The sequence below is a fragment of the Plenodomus lingam genome (assembly GCF_022343315.1).
Source record: "Plenodomus lingam strain CAN1 chromosome Unknown contig_12, whole genome shotgun sequence".
Taxonomy (NCBI): Eukaryota; Fungi; Ascomycota; class Dothideomycetes; order Pleosporales; family Leptosphaeriaceae; genus Plenodomus; species Plenodomus lingam.
The window spans coordinates 632,574-649,570 of record NW_027093930.1 but is presented as its reverse complement, the minus strand read 5'-3'; the positions used below and the strand labels follow the sequence as shown (position 1 = coordinate 649,570).

At 51.6% G+C, this 16,997-nt stretch overlaps 8 protein-coding genes across 8 annotated transcripts; 4 read left to right on the top strand and 4 right to left on the bottom strand.

The window, feature by feature from the left end:
• Nucleotides 1-764: 764 nt before the first annotated feature.
• IAQ61_001438 (uncharacterized protein) lies at nt 765-992 on the bottom strand (the record flags this gene model as incomplete). Its single annotated transcript, XM_066095100.1, has 1 exon — nt 765-992. One exon carries the CDS (start codon nt 990-992, stop codon nt 765-767), a length of 228 nt encoding a protein of 75 aa, XP_065954948.1.
• A 515-nt stretch (nt 993-1,507) lies between these two features.
• Nucleotides 1,508-2,167, bottom strand: IAQ61_001437 (uncharacterized protein; the record flags this gene model as incomplete). The annotated part of the gene is made up of 1 exon (XM_066095099.1): nt 1,508-2,167. The coding sequence occupies one exon, from the start codon at nt 2,165-2,167 to the stop codon at nt 1,508-1,510; it is 660 nt and encodes a 219-aa protein (XP_065954947.1).
• Nucleotides 2,168-4,708: 2,541 nt separating this feature from the next.
• IAQ61_001436 (uncharacterized protein) lies at nt 4,709-6,087 on the top strand (the record flags this gene model as incomplete). The annotated part of the gene is made up of 2 exons (XM_066095098.1): nt 4,709-4,844; nt 5,468-6,087. 2 exons carry the CDS (start codon nt 4,709-4,711, stop codon nt 6,085-6,087), a joined length of 756 nt encoding a protein of 251 aa, XP_065954946.1.
• Nucleotides 6,088-6,405: 318 nt separating this feature from the next.
• On the top strand, nt 6,406-8,309 carry IAQ61_001435 (uncharacterized protein; the record flags this gene model as incomplete). Its single annotated transcript, XM_003839691.2, has 3 exons — nt 6,406-6,487; nt 6,546-7,994; nt 8,062-8,309. 3 exons carry the CDS (start codon nt 6,406-6,408, stop codon nt 8,307-8,309), a joined length of 1,779 nt encoding a protein of 592 aa, XP_003839739.2.
• A 1,679-nt stretch (nt 8,310-9,988) lies between these two features.
• IAQ61_001434 (uncharacterized protein) lies at nt 9,989-10,627 on the bottom strand (the record flags this gene model as incomplete). Its single annotated transcript, XM_003839690.2, has 1 exon — nt 9,989-10,627. One exon carries the CDS (start codon nt 10,625-10,627, stop codon nt 9,989-9,991), a length of 639 nt encoding a protein of 212 aa, XP_003839738.2.
• Nucleotides 10,628-12,019: 1,392 nt separating this feature from the next.
• IAQ61_001433 (uncharacterized protein) lies at nt 12,020-12,316 on the top strand (the record flags this gene model as incomplete). The annotated part of the gene is made up of 1 exon (XM_003839689.2): nt 12,020-12,316. The coding sequence occupies one exon, from the start codon at nt 12,020-12,022 to the stop codon at nt 12,314-12,316; it is 297 nt and encodes a 98-aa protein (XP_003839737.2).
• A 1,268-nt stretch (nt 12,317-13,584) lies between these two features.
• Nucleotides 13,585-15,453, bottom strand: IAQ61_001432 (uncharacterized protein; the record flags this gene model as incomplete). Its single annotated transcript, XM_003839688.1, has 1 exon — nt 13,585-15,453. The coding sequence occupies one exon, from the start codon at nt 15,451-15,453 to the stop codon at nt 13,585-13,587; it is 1,869 nt and encodes a 622-aa protein (XP_003839736.1).
• Nucleotides 15,454-15,860: 407 nt separating this feature from the next.
• On the top strand, nt 15,861-16,728 carry IAQ61_001431 (uncharacterized protein; the record flags this gene model as incomplete). Its single annotated transcript, XM_066095097.1, has 2 exons — nt 15,861-16,172; nt 16,249-16,728. 2 exons carry the CDS (start codon nt 15,861-15,863, stop codon nt 16,726-16,728), a joined length of 792 nt encoding a protein of 263 aa, XP_065954945.1.
• Between the last annotated feature and the right edge of the window lie 269 nt (nt 16,729-16,997).

The following is a 16,997-nucleotide window of genomic DNA, read 5'->3' as shown; positions in this document are numbered from 1 at the left end:
ATCCTCCGCGCTACCTCGACAGCCAATATATCCCCTCCCACATTATCGACAACGAGCGACGTGAACGTCTAGCTAGGTTATTGGGAAAAAACAATGTCCTAAAGATCGAGCCTTGTTCATACCCGGCGTCTGGCGGCCAGGTTCGAGAGCTTTACATGGCTTCTTTTCCAGACGAGCTGTGTTTGGTCGCCGCTACTCGCGACTTCGATGACGTCCTACTGAGCGAGGGCCCGTTTATCGAGGCGATTTTTCTAAGTGAGATCGAAGAAGAGGAAGACTTCGCTCAGACTATGTGTGGAGCTCGAGGTTAGGAGTGACATTTCCGCAACTGGACAGAGCATCAGAAGCGAGTACAACACACTACAGCTCGGAATTCTCAAGGTATCTGGCTCTACGAAGAGTATGATAGCCCATCACCCACGTTCTCCTACAGTGTGCCTGCGATCATCGAATACGGCGCATCGGCCGCGAAGACTTCACCGAGCCCTTGACTACGACTATCGACGGGCCTGCGTCACGAGAGCATAACCGGATTACGACTAGGATACAAAAGGTGGTGTATCCCGAGTGGTCACAGAACTTGAATAACAACGATTCAAGTAGCTGGTCAGGCAGCTCGTCAGGCGGTTCACCGGATACCTCTGATACGGAGGATGCTGAGCTGGAGCGAATCACTGCCAATACTTCATCTCCCAGCTCGCTTTCCAAGCAGTCTCACCGTCATCGAAATGAGAAGCACATCGGAGGTCTCAAACGCGCTGTTGTCAAACTTGGAAGCCCATCTTGGCAACGGCGAGACAGATGGACTTGGTCCAGTAATTGTTTTGCCTGATCCAACCGGCCCAGATTTCGACGACGCTTTGCAGGAGTTCGAGGACGGCACTGTCAGAAGGTGGCATCTGGTTCTCCGCTCCAGTGTCCACGGAGTTCATCACAGACGTTGAATTGTCAACCTTGTCTGACTGGTCCGTGTCTGCTACTACATACGTCATGGTTTCCTCGACTGAAGTCTTCCCTTTTTCGCGTGCATCGATGGCCCGGACCCATGTCAACTATTGGTCTAACGAGGTTGAAGACTCAGTTGATCCAGCGCCTGAGCCGAACAGCACGGCGGCTGCATCAAACGTTCAGGCAAAGATTACGCATCTTGAATTTTACAATAGCACTGATACAATTTCCTCCAACCACGACGCCGACAATAAGTCTACCGGTACACCAAGTAAGATCCCTTCCAGCGGCGCCAGAGAAGCGCAGTACGCCACTCTGACAACGCAGAAACACGAGGATTCTCAAAAGCCTACTCCGTCCGCTCAGCGAATCATTACTGGTTGTAGAGTCACGATGCCCAAGTCCAACAACCTGATTACGGACCCTTCACAACCCAATGCGATTGCACTACTGAGCTCACTGCACAAGTACGACCACCTTGCCTCATACCCCAATTCCTCTTTAACTCTCACGAGCAGCAGGAAACACAGTCTGCAGGCGCATCTTCTCGAAACGCCGTTCAGGCTCCGACCAATACAATCCTTCCACTCGCCTTATCTACCGGTATCATTGGCGAGCCACGCGAGCTGTCGTCGGACACGTCAGTCCAGCCGTCACACCCCAACCCCTCTCTACGTAAAGACCGCAGCATCATAGCCGCTCCGCCGCGCACCAAAACCACACAAACCGCATTCTGCGCAGGATCGCTCGGCCAGATGGACACAACATATAACGCTCCATCTCTCACGCCCACGATCCTCACGCCCACGATCCTCACACCCAGGATCCTCACGCCCACGATTCTCACACCCACGATTCTCACACCCACGATCCTCACACCCACACACCCGCCCCCCACCATGGCGTTCGCATCCGAAGACGCCGGGCCGACGGACACAGCGCAGGGTCTGTGGTGGAAGTTCTTCCTGCTGCTGATCCTAGACTTTTTCGCGCTGGGCATGGTGGCGAAGGCGGTGGCGTGGCCGCTGCAGGGCTTGGTTGTTGCGGTTTTGGTGCTGAATTTCGGGAGGAGGGCGCGTGGGGGGGTTGTTGGGTGGGTTTGGGGGGAGGGGGAGCATGGAGAGGGGGAAGATGGCAATGGGGCTATGTAAGGGTTGAGGGTTGAGGGGTTCGATGATGGGGAAGATTGAATAATTGTGAAGGACGGCGAAGATTCCATTACTATGAACGATGCTGGAGACTGGATGGCCATGAAGGATGCCAAAGACTGAATAATCGTGGAGCGTAGGCAAACCTTGCAGCCATGCAATATACAGTCACTATTCCACACACTGTTGAATACTCAATGTAATCCCACTTGAACGTTGAACAACCGTTTCCGCCCCTCCTGAGATCATCTTGATGTGATGAGAAAGTATTGATTGAAGAATCTATGGACGAAGAGCCAAGGTGGCTAGATATAGACATCCACTAGTCCCAAATGGGTGTCTCCCAGACAACCCGGGATAGGGGAGTCGCCAATAGTGGTGGGCAGTCACCACCTCGGTATAAGGTAAGCACTATAGGTGATATAGAAATAAAACATCTTCACTGTCATCCCACAACACTCCCATCCAACCCCCACCCCATCATCACAATCTCAAGCCTCATTCCCCATACTCCGTCCTCAATCTACTCTACCGTCGTCGCTCGGACTCTTACCCCTGCCCTACCTCGCCAGGCCAATCCACAAACTCCCAAATCTGAAATTTTTTCTCGGGGATGCTTTGCTCGCTTGATTGGTACATGTGAACCCCTATTGTCTGGATGTAGACGTATATATTCTGCCATTGTGATATAGCATCGATATCCCTCTTGCAAACTTCAAGTATAGGTACCGTAACATGTGATACCGGCACACGTGACCTCCACACGTGACATCCAGCACCCAACACCTCGTCATCCTATCCCACGCCATACTTAGTTGCAGTAGTGACAGCATCACGTGACACACCCACCTTCCACCAACCCCCAGCCAAACGCAGTCAACGCCAACCACCCAACCCACGTGCGCTGCGCGTCTAACAGCCAGCCACCATGGCTTCCTGGTACCCAGCGACAGCTCGCAAACCTGTACCCTCCATATCCCCAGGTCCTGCTTCACTGCCGTCCATGTCAAAACCTCGACGTGTGCTGGTGCAGCGTGTGTTCTGCTGTATTATACCTTGCCCACTCCCACTGCCTACCAGCACTCACCTACCCTACCCTACCCTACCTACGGGTGTTGGGAGCGCGCTGGATGTAATGGGTTAGCTGGTGCAGCAGAGCATAGCATGGGATAGTAGTGCTTACTGGTACCTACGCCACTTCGGTTTGGTGTTCGCGCTTGCTAGATAGTTAGGCTAGATGGGTAGATACGCTGGCTAAGTACCGTGTACCGTCCGTGTACGGACTGTGAAGCGTGAAATCGGGGGTTTTGCCGTGTTGTGCGCGGGGATACGGTTGGGTGTGGTGTTGGGGGGAAGGGAGACGGTGAAGGTGTGCGGTATTGCGGGATGAATGTACGTGTACGTGTGCGTGTGCGTGTCGATGCTGGATGTTACATGGAAATCAAAGTGTCGCAGAAACTAAGCTATTGAGGGAAGCGATTGTTGATTGTTCCAACATTGGTGATGTCGTCATGGTGAGATTTATCTACTCTAATCCTTTGTTTTGCCTTTGGCTGACTTTCATGGACTGTGCGAGAGTGAACGCTTAGCGAGGGATGTGGGAGAGTGGTTGGGAGTGGTATGGAAGGACGTGGGGTTGGGTATGTTGGGTGGGTGGGTGTTTGGGGAGATGGAGGATAGAGGATGGATGTGTGAAGTGGTGTTTATCGCCTTGTGAGTACAACTTCTACGGCGTGACTAGGTTCGATAGGTACAGTGATGAGAAAATGAACGCTGAAGGTTGAAGTCGACACTATGCCGTGGTGTTGGACGCTGGCACGCGTTCAGACGGCTTTGGCGGGGCCTAGATTCTTCGTCTCCAGAGCCATGTACGGACGTCGTACGGAATCTACAATTCCACAGCAACGGCAGCAGGACAAACTACCGTAGCCATGAGGAGGAGTGGTACGACACTGATACCAAGGGCGCGGTACAGCTGATGTATATAAAACGCCAAATGCCAATATACATGCAAAGTCAAAGTCTAAACTGCACGGAAGCCAGAGATTTCTTGGGCGGGACGATGTTATACTGGGGAATTTCTACAATTGGTTGGGGGACTCAAGGGTGAGAGGGAGGAGAGAGCCTATTCAAAGAAATGGCGATTGGGCCCAATTTGCCATGACCTTGGCGTTTTGCATCTCTCGCTCTTTCCCCACAGGAAACCCGGGGTCTTGTCGAGGACCAGGAATTCCATGGCCTGATGACCTACTTGTTCAATTGTGCGCCGGGCTGATGAGGCATTGTGCTTGTCTGTCTGGTCTTGGTCGAAACAGCGGGATTAGTGATGCATCCTGGGTGTGCCGGGATCGCTGGAGTTGCGGTTAGTTATTGGGTTGAGCATGGCGGGTGGCGAACTTGGCCTACAGGATTATTGGTGAAAGCGGGTTGGGGAGAGGATGGGAGTGAGGGGTTGGGCTCTTTTGGACGCGTGTACCCCATGTAAATGGCTTGAGAGAGCGAATGTGATTCTTGCTGTAGTACGTCTCGCTTGCTGTTGGCGTAGAGGTACGGTAAGGGTAGAGGGGATGGTCCGCAATGGGATGCAGCCGAATTACCTACCGACTGTGTAGATGGACGATAAACGAAACTATCCGGGCCAATGGCAGCCAGTTGCTCTCGTCGGATCTCGGAAGCAGCCGTGCTTGATACAACAGGCTCTGGGGACTACCGGTCCTGGTGCAGTTGTGGTACAGTCCAATCATACAGGTAGGCAAGAGAAGGGCCGAAGGGCCGAGGGTGGTTGTAGTAGGCTGCCATGGCCAATCTACACGGCGCAGTCAAGAAAGCATGGCATCAGCCAGATGGTTGGCAGACGGGGACCATGGACGAGGAGGAAGGTGTGCACACGACAGCGACAGTAACAGTAGGCGGTAAGGCAGGGCTCGTCCAACGGCGCGTTCCGGTCTGTGTCAGACACGCCCAGCCTACTTGGCTCGCTGTATAATGTATACAGAGAGATGGCCTCTGTCTGTGCTCTGTCGCAGGGCAGGACAGGGCACTTGTAGGCCCGCCGATCAGCGAAGAGGATGAGTGGAGAAGTTCTGGGAGGGGGATGAGGCAATTGTATGTTGGTGTGTATAGTAGAAGAGGGTGGGCACATGAGATTTCACTTGGCTAGGTGCTTTAGCTATAGGTACGATGTGGGGGAAAAGCTTGCATGTGCATGGCAAAAGAGAGAAGAAGAAGAAGAAGAAGAAGAAGAAGAAAAAAAGAAAAAAAAAAGAAAAAAGAAGCAAAACAGGGTCGAGCTATGGAATATGGGAATGCGGGAATGCAGCGTCTGACATGGTCGAGGTCGACATTGTGGTCGTGGACGAGCTGTAGTCGAGATAGAGCCCACGTTGACAGAGGCAGGCCGGTCATTGGTTCAACTCAACCAGCTTCCCCTGGCGACGACAATGGGCCGCCGCCGGGCCCTCTCTCAACACTCCCCCCAATTCACCCCACAAGCCCGTCACTCCAACACGTCTCCATCGCCCTCCAAGGCAACGCGCGCCCTCCCAAGACACAACCCCAAGAGACGCAAAACGCCCGCCAAGCGCCGCAGTCCAGGCTTGACACGGCATTCCAGCGCGGTCGAGGATCCACCACGCCCAAGAGAGTTGCTTATCCCACCCGGGGCACACGCTTCACCTCGACAGGAAAGTCTCACTTTGCTCGGTCTTTCCGTGGGCCAAGACATCCGCTCCTTGGCACCGACCACGGCACCGACCACGCCCTTGAATGGGCCACGCCGGGACAGCCCCCGGAACTGGCATCCTGTACACTGTGCAAGTCGCACATGCGCTGGCCCGGCCTTCTGATAGGCTGTCGTTGTACAAGGAGGGCCAGACAGGCGAATCCTCCACCAGAGTCCACTCTGTCCATGGCTTCCCAATCATGGTCTGATTTCATCGTAGACATGGGCACAAGTTCTCGCTCTCACGCAACAGCGTCTCAACCTGTCTAGCTGGCTGGCCGACTGGCTTTGCTACTACCAGCCGCCGAATGCAGGCCTGGTCTGGCCGCAAGCCATGTCATGTAGGTATGTATATGTATATATATATATATATATATACGTATACTCTCTCTCTCATACTAGACTGCTACTGTTTTCCAGCTCCAGCTCACTTGGAAATCACCACTCTTTGTTGATTGATTCCTCTCCGTCTCAATTTCTCTTTCTACTTCTCTCTCTCTCTCTCTCTCTCTCTCTCTCTGTATATATATACATCTGTCTCTCCCCCCCCCTAGCTGAGCCAGCTTCCCTCGCTGCGTGTCACTCACCATGCCACGCCTCACTCAGTTCGACTATGTCTTCGCACTGGGCACCTTTTTTGCCCTGCTCGACGCCTACAACAACGGTGCCAGTAAGTATCTGTCATTATCCTCTCACACACAAGAACCCCCCATCTAACAGCCTTCCAGACGATGTCGCCAACGCGTGGGCCACTTCAGTCTCCTCCCGTTCGGTTTCCTACCGCCAGGCCATGATTCTCGGAACCATCTTTGAAATGGTTGGTGCCATCACCGTCGGTGCCCGTACCGCCGATACCATCAAGAACGGCATCATCCCCAACAGTGCATTCCAGGACAACGCCGGCGTCCAGATGCTTGCCTTTACTTGCGCCCTCGCTGGTGCTTCCATCTGGGTGATGTGGTGCACCAGGCACTCGGCCCACGTCTCGTCTTCCTACTCGCTCATCTCCTCTGTTGCTGGTGTCGGTGTCGCCGTGGCGGGTGCCTCCCAGGTTCAATGGGGCTGGAACAAAGGCAAGGGTCTCGGTGCCATCTTTGCTGGTCTTGGAATGGCTCCTGCTGCCTCTGCCTTCTTCGGGGCGACCATCTTCATGCTGATCAAGTTGACTGTCCACCTGCGCAAGAACCCCATCCCATGGGCCATCTGGACCGCCCCCTTCTTCTTTCTCATCGCCGGTACCGTCTGCACGCTCTCCATTGTATACAAGGGATCGCCCAACCTCGGTCTGAACAAGAGGCCCGCCTCGTTTGTCGCCACCGTCACCGTCTGCGCGGGTGTCGGTCTGGCTGCCCTGTCCTTCCTCTTCTTCGTCCCCTACCTGCACGCCAAGGTGGTCAAGCGCGACCACACTGTCCGCTGGTACCACTGCCTCCAGGGTCCTCTTCTCTTCCGCCGCCCTGCTCTCGAGGGCGCCGATGCTGCCGTCGTTCCCGACTACGCCGTCGTCCAGCACGATGACGAGTTAAAGCCAGCCTCCCTCCACAGCGACGAAGAGAATGGCATCCACGTCATTGATGAAAAGGGCACGGTGGTGGCCGAGTCTCCCCAACTCAGCTACCACGAACTCGTCGCCCAGGGTGAGGAGCGCTTCCACGCCAAGCTCAGGACCAGACGCGGTCTCCTCGGATGGGCCATGCGCTATCTCCACGAGAACAGGATCACGAGCGGTGAGGTGTACGAGAAGAAGAATATGCTCATCACTGTCAAGCGCATTCCCGCCATGCTTTGCGTTGGCGCCCTCTACGGTGTCAACTATGACATTCATGCTGCCCAGACCGGTATCCACGGCACGCCCGAGGGCAAGCGCATGGAGCGCGTCTACGGCCACGCCAAAAAGTACGCCAACGAGGTCGAGCACACGTACTCGTTTGTCCAAGTTCTCACTGCCTGCACTGCCTCGTTTGCCCACGGTGCCAATGACATTGGCAACGCAGTCGGTCCCTGGGCGGTCATCTACTCGGCATGGAACACGGGCAACGCGGCCGCTTCCAAGGCTCCCGTCCCCATCTGGCAGTTGGCCGTTCTCTCTGCCACCCTTTCCCTCGGTCTCATCACCTACGGCTACAACATCATGAAGGTCATGGGTAACAAGATTACCTACCACTCTCCTAGCAGAGGTACGTGTTTGCACCCCTTTTCATCCCACCTCACCTCACAAACACATGTACTAACCCCCACCCGCAGGTTGCTCCATGGAAATGGGCGCCGCCCTCACCGTCCTCATCTTCTCCCAATACTCCCTCCCCGTCTCGACCTCCATGTGCATCACCGGCGCCACCGTCGGCGTCGGCCTCTGCAACGGCACCTGGAAGGCCGTCAACTGGCAACGTGTGGCCCTGCTCGTCTTTTCCTGGATCATGACCATTCCCATTGCCGGCACCATTGGCGGCTTGTCCATGGGTATCGTGCTGAATGCGCCCCACTTTACCTGAGCGTGTCGCGCGGGGAATGCCTACTATTTTTTTTGAAATTCGTCTGGCACGGCGAGGGGAGGCCTGGTTTGCATCCTCGAGCGTAGTTTGTTGTTTTTAGTCTTGGTGTATGACTGTTTGTCTGTGTGAAGAAAACTGTTCATCTGTGGCTTGATACCCTCATTCTTTTTTTTCTTCCTTTTCTGTGTATCCTTCTTTTTGTTGATTTTTCTCTCTCGCTTTTACAAGCTTGGGCATTTTTTTTCTTCCCATCTTCTACGTTTTTACGCGCGGTTTGGTTTGGGATTGATGGGCTGGTTCGTTCGGTGTGAGCTCGTTTGAATGGGGCTTGGTGTTGGGGATGCTGATGACATGCCGTTACTGATGCCGCACGCACATGTGCCTGGGCGATCCGAACCGGCTCCGCGGCTCAGGAGTCGGCAGGTTAGGCGGAGCGAGTATATACCGTGTGTAAGGATGGAAATGGAAATGGGAATATAATGGACGTTTTATGAGTTTGAATCTGTGTTTTGTTGGGTTTTTGTGAGAGTGAATCTGTGTGTTGCTTGTCCTGTGTGACTATGACGTGTAAAGGTTTTTGTGGGGGCGGCATTGGGTTGGGATGGGGAAATGGGTTGGAACTTGTTGAATAGTGGCGAGGTCTGGTGGGGAGGTGGGGGAGGTGTTGGGTTGATGGGTTGTGTGTGGAATGTGTGGATGTGGAGGATGGGGAATGTGAGGCGTTTGTGATTTGGTTGAGTGGATGTGATGGCTGGTGGGGCGCAAGGGTTTGGAGATTTGGGGGGTGGAGTTGGGAGGGGATGGTGAGAGGGAGAGGGAGAGGGAGAGGGAGAGGGAGAGGGAGATGGTCCAGACGACAATGCGCAATAGAATGGGCCATGGACGAGGAGGTAGCAATACAGCATTCAAAGTATCTAGTACAAGATTCCACAGCACATGTCCAAGTCCGCCACGCACGTCTAACTATATTACCAACTATAGTGAGTTTAATATGTTGTTCTTGTATTGTTCCTTTCTGCCGCCGACTCACGCGTTCACGCGCTCTAATGGGTTGTTCTGGCCAGGAGCAAAGAACTTGGAGCTTGTGTTTGATTGTTTGATGGGTTGATGGGGGAGGGGATTGCGTGGTGGGTTTGGGTTTTGGTTTTGGTGGGGAGGTGGGTGGGAATGGGAGATGGGACACGGTATGGGTGAAGGCTAGATCTGAACATCATCACTGCTGAACCTTGACAGATGGGGTTTCTAAGCCGAAGTGTTGTTTCGCTGATAGTTAAGTAAGTAGTACAGAAGTAAGCTATAAGATAGTAAGCAAGAAATTGCGGACATAACGCGACACCAGGCCTTACCTACCCTACCTACCATAATTCCTCCCCATCGCTCATTTGAAAACCCGACACACCCACGCCCATCACTCTCCCTTCTTGTTAGCAAGCGTGGTAAGTATTCGATCTCAAAGTGTTACATAAGGCCAAGATACTTGATGTCAGACTTCCAGCATCCACCCTGATCAACAAAAACACGCGTCATTTTCAGTCGAGACATGGGACATGGATATGCTGCGATCTACCGCGTAGACTAAGCGGCTAAGCCCATCACCAAACCCCCTCAGAAATCGCCAAAATAAATAAATAAACACCCCCAAGACATGATGATTTTACTGACTCCTCGCAGTCTACACCTCAGCATACATGCCATACCACCATACCACCATGCCACCAAACCAACCCCTCACGTGACCCCTCCACCCACCACGCCTCCCCCAGCCCCCAGCCCTCTACGTACCCAATTCCACAATACCCACCCAAACCCCCCACCTCTCCACAAACCTCAAACCATCCTCCGCCCCACCCCTCTCCTGAAACAACACCCCCGTTCCCCCCATCGCGCCCGCGCATAAAGCTGTTTGGCAGCCATGGCGGCCATGGCGGTCTTGGCTTTGCGCTGGGATGCTGGGCGGAGGTGGGGGGTGGTGAGATGTCACGCCATTTTGGGCTTGGAGGGATGGGTGTGAAAGGATGGGTTTGGGGGATGGATGGATGGGGGATGAGGGATAGGCATATTGGGTTGGGTGTGAATGGGTGTTGGGGGATCGGGGGCGTGATTAGTATGATGGGCTTGGCGGGGGCTTGGCGGGGGCGGGATGCGAGGCATATGGTTTGGATATGGCGCAGGATGATGGTTGTGCACAGCAATGTTCCTGGCTGATGGGTGGGTTTATGGGGGGTGTTGGGGGGCTGGGGGGTTGGGTTCGTGTTGTTGGTGTTGTATTGTATAGCAATCGTAACATGTGAGGTATTATGCGTGGTATGCGTCTGCATCTTAGTTATGGTGATGATGGAGGAATGATGCTGTGGAGGAGTTTGTGGTTGTGGGTTATTTTAGTATACGACTATAGCTCGAGGTTGTTAAGTTATGATTGTGTGATTCACTCAGATTACCGGATTTATCATATTCCAACTCCAACCACTACAGTACAAAACCGGTTTACAGTAGCCATGTTTATCTAAAGTAGACTAAGAAGTAGTTTAGGTAGAAGAAGTAAACCTAAATAGGGTTTATTATACTATGTATTCCACAAAAGTAAACTACTTTTATTTCTACTTCTATTACTCTACTAGTATTACGTAGTAATACCTAGTTTCCTACTATTTAAGTATTTTACCCCTCCTTTCTTTAATCTTCTTCACCACCTCTACCACCACCTCTACCACCACCTCTATCACCACCTCTATCACCACCTCCACCACCTCTATCACCACCACCACCTCCACCACCTCTATCACCACCTCCTATTAGTAAAAATATCATGACTTATTATTATGTTATATATGCGTATAGCGTGAAGCTAAACTTTTCTACCCCTTTTAGTCTTAATTAGGTATTATAGCGTATAATAGAAATAAAACTACTTTTTATACTTAATTTAAACCCCTACTATAAAAGTAAACTACTACTTTAAACCTATTTACAGGTATATATAAGGTTAGTTTACACCTATATAGTAAACCCCTAGCGTACCATTCTACAGTAAACAATTTTTTACCGTAGTGAACGTTGAAGTACCATATTCGCTCTTCACCATCCCCAAGCTTCTGGCACAAGACTACGCAATGCAACTCTCTTATAAAAAAAACATCAACACACTCCCCATAACCCCATCCACCCCATCATCCCCCTACCCACATTCCCATCACCCAGCTTCACACAAGCCAAAAAAGTACCATCCACTCTTCCCAACACCATCCAAACCCCCAAACCAACACCTGGACCCACGATAAAAAAACCAAGCATCGACACACCATACCACACCACAACCCAACCCGCAAACAACTTCTACACAAGACACATCGATCTTCGCCCAGTCATCTATCCATAGCACCTACTATACAAGCCCATCCCCTCCCCCTCCTTGGCCCAATTTAGCTTCGCCGACTACCTTGGTGCTGAATAGGCTGGTGGTGGGTTGTTTTGCGTGGGTACACCATGTTTGTCAAATGTATCTCTGACAGTGTTTGGGCGGCGTTGGGATCGTGGGTGGGAGGTTTTGGAATTGGGGGGGGGAATGGGTTGGGCGGTTGTTAGGTGAGGTGAGCGCGATTTTGGGGGGTTCTTTTTTTGTGTAGTTTGGGTTTGCGATGGGGGTGCGAGGGGAGGATGCTGGGTGGGGCTTGTGTGGTGGGTGTAGAGTGTGGTGTGTTTTGTGAAGCTTGATGTGTGTATTGTGTATGAATTGGGATTGGGTGGAGGCGGGCATGGGTGATTTGGAAGGACACTGGAACTGGATGTTCAGGCTTCTCTGCATGTCGGGGTTAGGGCTGGCTAGTGGGCTGAGAATTTTTTGCTTGGACATTGCGTTGATCATGTGCGTCAAGCGCGAGGCGAAGACGAGAAAGAAAGAGAGAGAGAGAGAGAGAGATGATGATGATGATGGCGAACGGGGCAGGATGGCGGGCTGGGTTGGAGTCTACGGTACTGTAGGCCGTGACAACACAGTCGGAGGAATCTAATCGTGAGCTGTGATCATGCAGTTTGAGCGTACTTGTTTGATGGCGAACACACTGGATGCGAGGAAGATGGAACGATTTGTGCTTGTACCGACGGTGGATTAGATGTCTGCTACGTTATTTTGACTTAGACATCTCTGAACAAACATCATCCGCTTCGATATATGACTTAGCTTTCTGCCACATGATATGTATGCTACAATTCTGGAGGCAGATGATTCTGTTACTCTTTTTGTCTATACTCGTGGTTGATGTGAGGATTTGTATAATTAGACCACATCGGCTGCAATATTTGCCAATACTTTCCATGAGGATACTGTAGGGTAGTATCGATGATGAATCTTGTATCGGATGTCGTAGTCAGTAGCGTGCACCTTTTCTCGGGCAAAGCCATCGCCCAGTTTACATGATGTTTTGCAAAGGAGGGCCGATTGCATCGCAGTCACGAAGACAAAACATATCCAAATAACAATTCCAAACGGTTCATTTCATAACTCCGACTGCAAGTAGTTTGCAGGCCACGACGATGCACGTTGTAAGTCAACTACCATCATCTTCCTCTTCACTCTCAACACCACCACACCACATCAGCGCCAAACAGCAACCTTATCTGCACAAAAGCTTCCCACATTTTAGTTTAGTATCTCCAAATCCTTATTATAAAATTCACTACATTGAATCATTGCTCCAGAGTCCACATCAATATGCGCTGGTGCGACCTCCGCATACCGTCGGCGCGAAGCATCGCCAATTTCATCGTCACGGCGCTTACGGATCTTACCATTCATGTGCAAGAGCGATATTTTGCAAATGAAATGCTACCCTCGACATCTCGTAATACTGGGCTAGAAAGACGAGTGCGGTTGTTGTGCCAGATGCTGAGGAAGTGGGGACCAATGGCGTGGGCCACTGGAGGGAAGACTAGCTGTGAATGAAAGGTCTTTGGATATCTGTGGGGTAGTATGGGGACATGTTGGGTGGAGATGTCCTTTCTTGAATGGTCCAACTATCGATTGGAAGACGACATTTCTGTCCGTTTCGGTGATTGAAATGAAGCTACATCCAGTCATGTTCATGGTGTGCTTATTTTATTTTTCAACCGCATTGAATTTTTACAGAGCACCACTGTGAGACTGATGGCACCATGTTCATGGCTAAGCGTCCGCGACTCTAGTCCACAGGATAAGAATTGGCAACTCACAGCCTCCACGATCCACATCGAATACCGCCAGCTTTCATATCTATCCAAGAAAGAAACCTCATCCCGACAATCAGCACTCATACCGACCATTCCAATCGACCATCATACCGTAAACTTCCTCAACAGCTGCACCAAAAGCCAGCAACCCCTCCTCACCAACCTTCAACAGTGCATCCACACCTACAAAACAACTCATAACCACAATCACCAAGCCAGCAATCAAGCCGACAACAATGTCGTGAAGAAGGTCACACCCATGCAGGTCTCGTCCTACATTCATGAGAGCCACGCGTACAGCGGCGAAGGAAACGCACCCGTAGATTATCGCGAATTCCTGCGAAGAGGTCAAGTGCTGCTGATGAGAAGGCGGGTTGCGTGGTTGAGGAGACTTTGATTGGGTTGGGGGAGATCCAGGGAAGTTCATGGGTGTGGTCGGCGTCTGGGAGTGAATCGTGATGGGCATCATTATCTTGAGGGGCGGAGTTGGTGCTGTCGGAACAGGATCAGATGCCTCGTGCGGCGCTTCCGGGGCCTGTGAGAAAATTGTAATTGGATTCATCATCGTCAGGACTGTTTTCTCAAGCGGAGTGATGGATGTTCTGGTAGGTTCAGGACTTCGCGACAGTGTTGTCGAATGCCCACAGTCGCGTGAATTGGAGGTGACTTTGCTGTTGCCTTGAATGAGTCCTGCGCCGTTGAGAGCTTCTTCTGTTTCGCCGTCCATGCTGGGCGAGATGTCTGGTTCCGAATGATCGGCAGGTTCATAGGGAGGGGATGTTTCCAGATGGAACAAAGGTGGCGTCTCTGAACCGGAGGATGAGTCGTAGAATGTGAGTTCTGCGTCTGAATCAGAAGACTCGTCTTCCTCCAGGTCATCCGTTGACAGCGCTTCTTTATTATCAGTATCCTTGGATGATCGACCAGACTCCATAAGATCGGCTGTGTTGCGAACAATCTCTGTCGAAGTTGTGCGAGCTCCATGCCCAGAGTTAGTCGACTTATCATTTCGCAGAGTGGTTTGGGTAGTGACAGTTGACTTGCTAGGAATAGTCCGACCACCAAAGATACGACGGGTCCAGCTGAGCTGGCGCGCATCACCATCACCAGACGCCGCGGGCGAACCACCGTTGAACATGTGGTCTCGCCAAGCGGCCATCGCTGATGACAAGTTGCGAGGTTCGGATTTGTTCATCTGTCGTTCGACTGCACTGACAGAAGTGTCGTCTGTCTCTAGTGGGGATACTGTACCACTTGTAGTTGCCTCGGGCGTACCAGCTTCAATCCACTCATCATGATACGCAGAGGAGAGCAAGCTCGACCGTGAAGATCGAATGCTCTTTGCAGAATCGCGCCCGGAGTTTGTTTGTGAATCACGGGCTGGTGTGTTAACCTCATCGGAGGACCTGTCCTGTGGTGCGAAGTAGGAGGAATGCCGCGACAGAATTCGAAAGGGAGGAGTAGCGACTGGTTCAGCATCCAACTTGGTAGTCGCAGCCTCTAGCGCATACAAAGAAGACGAAGGGTTTGCTTGGATACGCGCAAGAGCGGTTGGTTTAGGTTGCTTTCCCGAGCTCTGCTCTGGGAACGCTTCATGGCGAGGACTGGCAGCTGTTGGAGGCCGACGTGGTCTGGGCACGAATTCTGGGGGAGGCGTTCGTCCGAACAGCTGTGCACGGTCGAAATAGCCGGAGTGTGTATGGTTCTGCTGGGACTCATAAGTGTTATTAAGGTCAAAAGTTGAGGACGAATGCATGGGCGAGGACGCGCGACTCATGATAGCAGAGCCTCTACCGGTAACCGTTGTAGCAAGCGGCTTGACTGACTGACGTGAAGCCAACTTGGGCCGCGAACCCGCAGATGGAGTGGAATATTTCTCAACCATTTCTTCTATCTCCACGGGCTGCGAGTGCGGATCAGACCGGTGGTGGGGATGAGACATGGGTCCTATAGTTCAGTGACCGTGATAGGAAGTGAGAGTGGAGTGTGCATATCTGTATCTGGATCGACCTACGACCTCGCGATCCGTGTGTTTGATAGCAAAGAAAGTAAACGCACGGATGCATCATATCGAATGCGCGCAAACGGGGGCCACAGAACGCGTAGGTTACCGTGTGAAATGGGCGCATCTACATCTACACATTTGCTTTCCGATGGAATCTTCACTGTTCGTTGAATCGTTCGCATTTGTTACATGGTCTGTGCATATTCCAACAATGTCCAGATCTTTCTTGGAGCCAGTAGATAGGAGACAGACTTTAATTTACAAATGTATCCTTTCACAATGCAATGTCCTTGAACGCGCATCCCGCCTAAATCACATATACTTTTACTACGAAAGTCGACATTATGGGCTTCAAAACACGTACTTTGTTACGGAAACTCGAGTTGTTGTACAAAAGCCATCATATAATCAAAGCAGTACTTCATCGCCAACTCAAAGGTAGGCCTCCTGCCAATGTGGACATTGCATCTGCGCAGCATTGGAAGAAGACTCAGCTACTATTGCTTCCTCCAACAGTCGTCCAAGTCATCCATTATCACCAAAATCTTCATCATCGAAATCGAACGAGGTCTTTCCAATGCCGTCGCAATATCCAACCAAGTTTCGTTCTGCCCAAAGTTCCGGCGTATCCCAAGACAGCTTCAACGAAAGCAGTTGTAACCAATTTTCGAGACCAGTTCAGCGTGCTGAGGCGGACTCTGTGCCTAACACACTCCTCAGGTCAAGTTAGAGCTCTGTGAACGTGGCAACACGGACTGGTACGATGCCACCCCAGTATGTCAAGGGTACCGCAAGTGTAGCTACACAAACGATGCCACTCATGCTCGCATCCCATCCAATCAAGGCAAAAATATTATACCCTCCGCCATCTTGCCGCCCTTGTGCGATTCACCCGGTGAGCCTTGTTCTCCCATCTCCGATCCTTTCAGCTCGCATATCCGGAACCTAGAAACCATGCTCGACGAAATCGAGAATTTCCTTCTCCATCTCAACTCATCCCAGCATCTCAACAAAGCCAGCATTCCCATCAAGCTGGGACATTACGGAATTATAGCCATGGACATGCGTCATCAGGCGCAGACTCTGAATTTTAATGAGATGCGAGAAAGCTTCGATGCTGATGTGTCTGGAGAAGTGTTTGCAGAACATTTCTTGACTGCAGGGTTTTGCTTCTTGTGTGCCCTGGTTTCGATTTTTGGAATCGTTCAGTAATTGCTGGCTAGCATATATATATCATAGTAACTGTTCAAGCCAGTCTATCGTGATTTGTGAATATCGCGAGCTTCGCAGTATCACAGAATTTACCATTGTTCCTCGTCTGGCAGGACACAATTCTTCGTTGCTTCTTTGCATGCCGCTTTAAAAACAAACAATCTATTCATAAACGACTGCCAAGTTGAAACCCAACGAGGGATATTTTAAACACGTAATGTAGTTGAGGTGTGAGGACGCAGCCGTGTGAATTCCAAAACGCCATACTC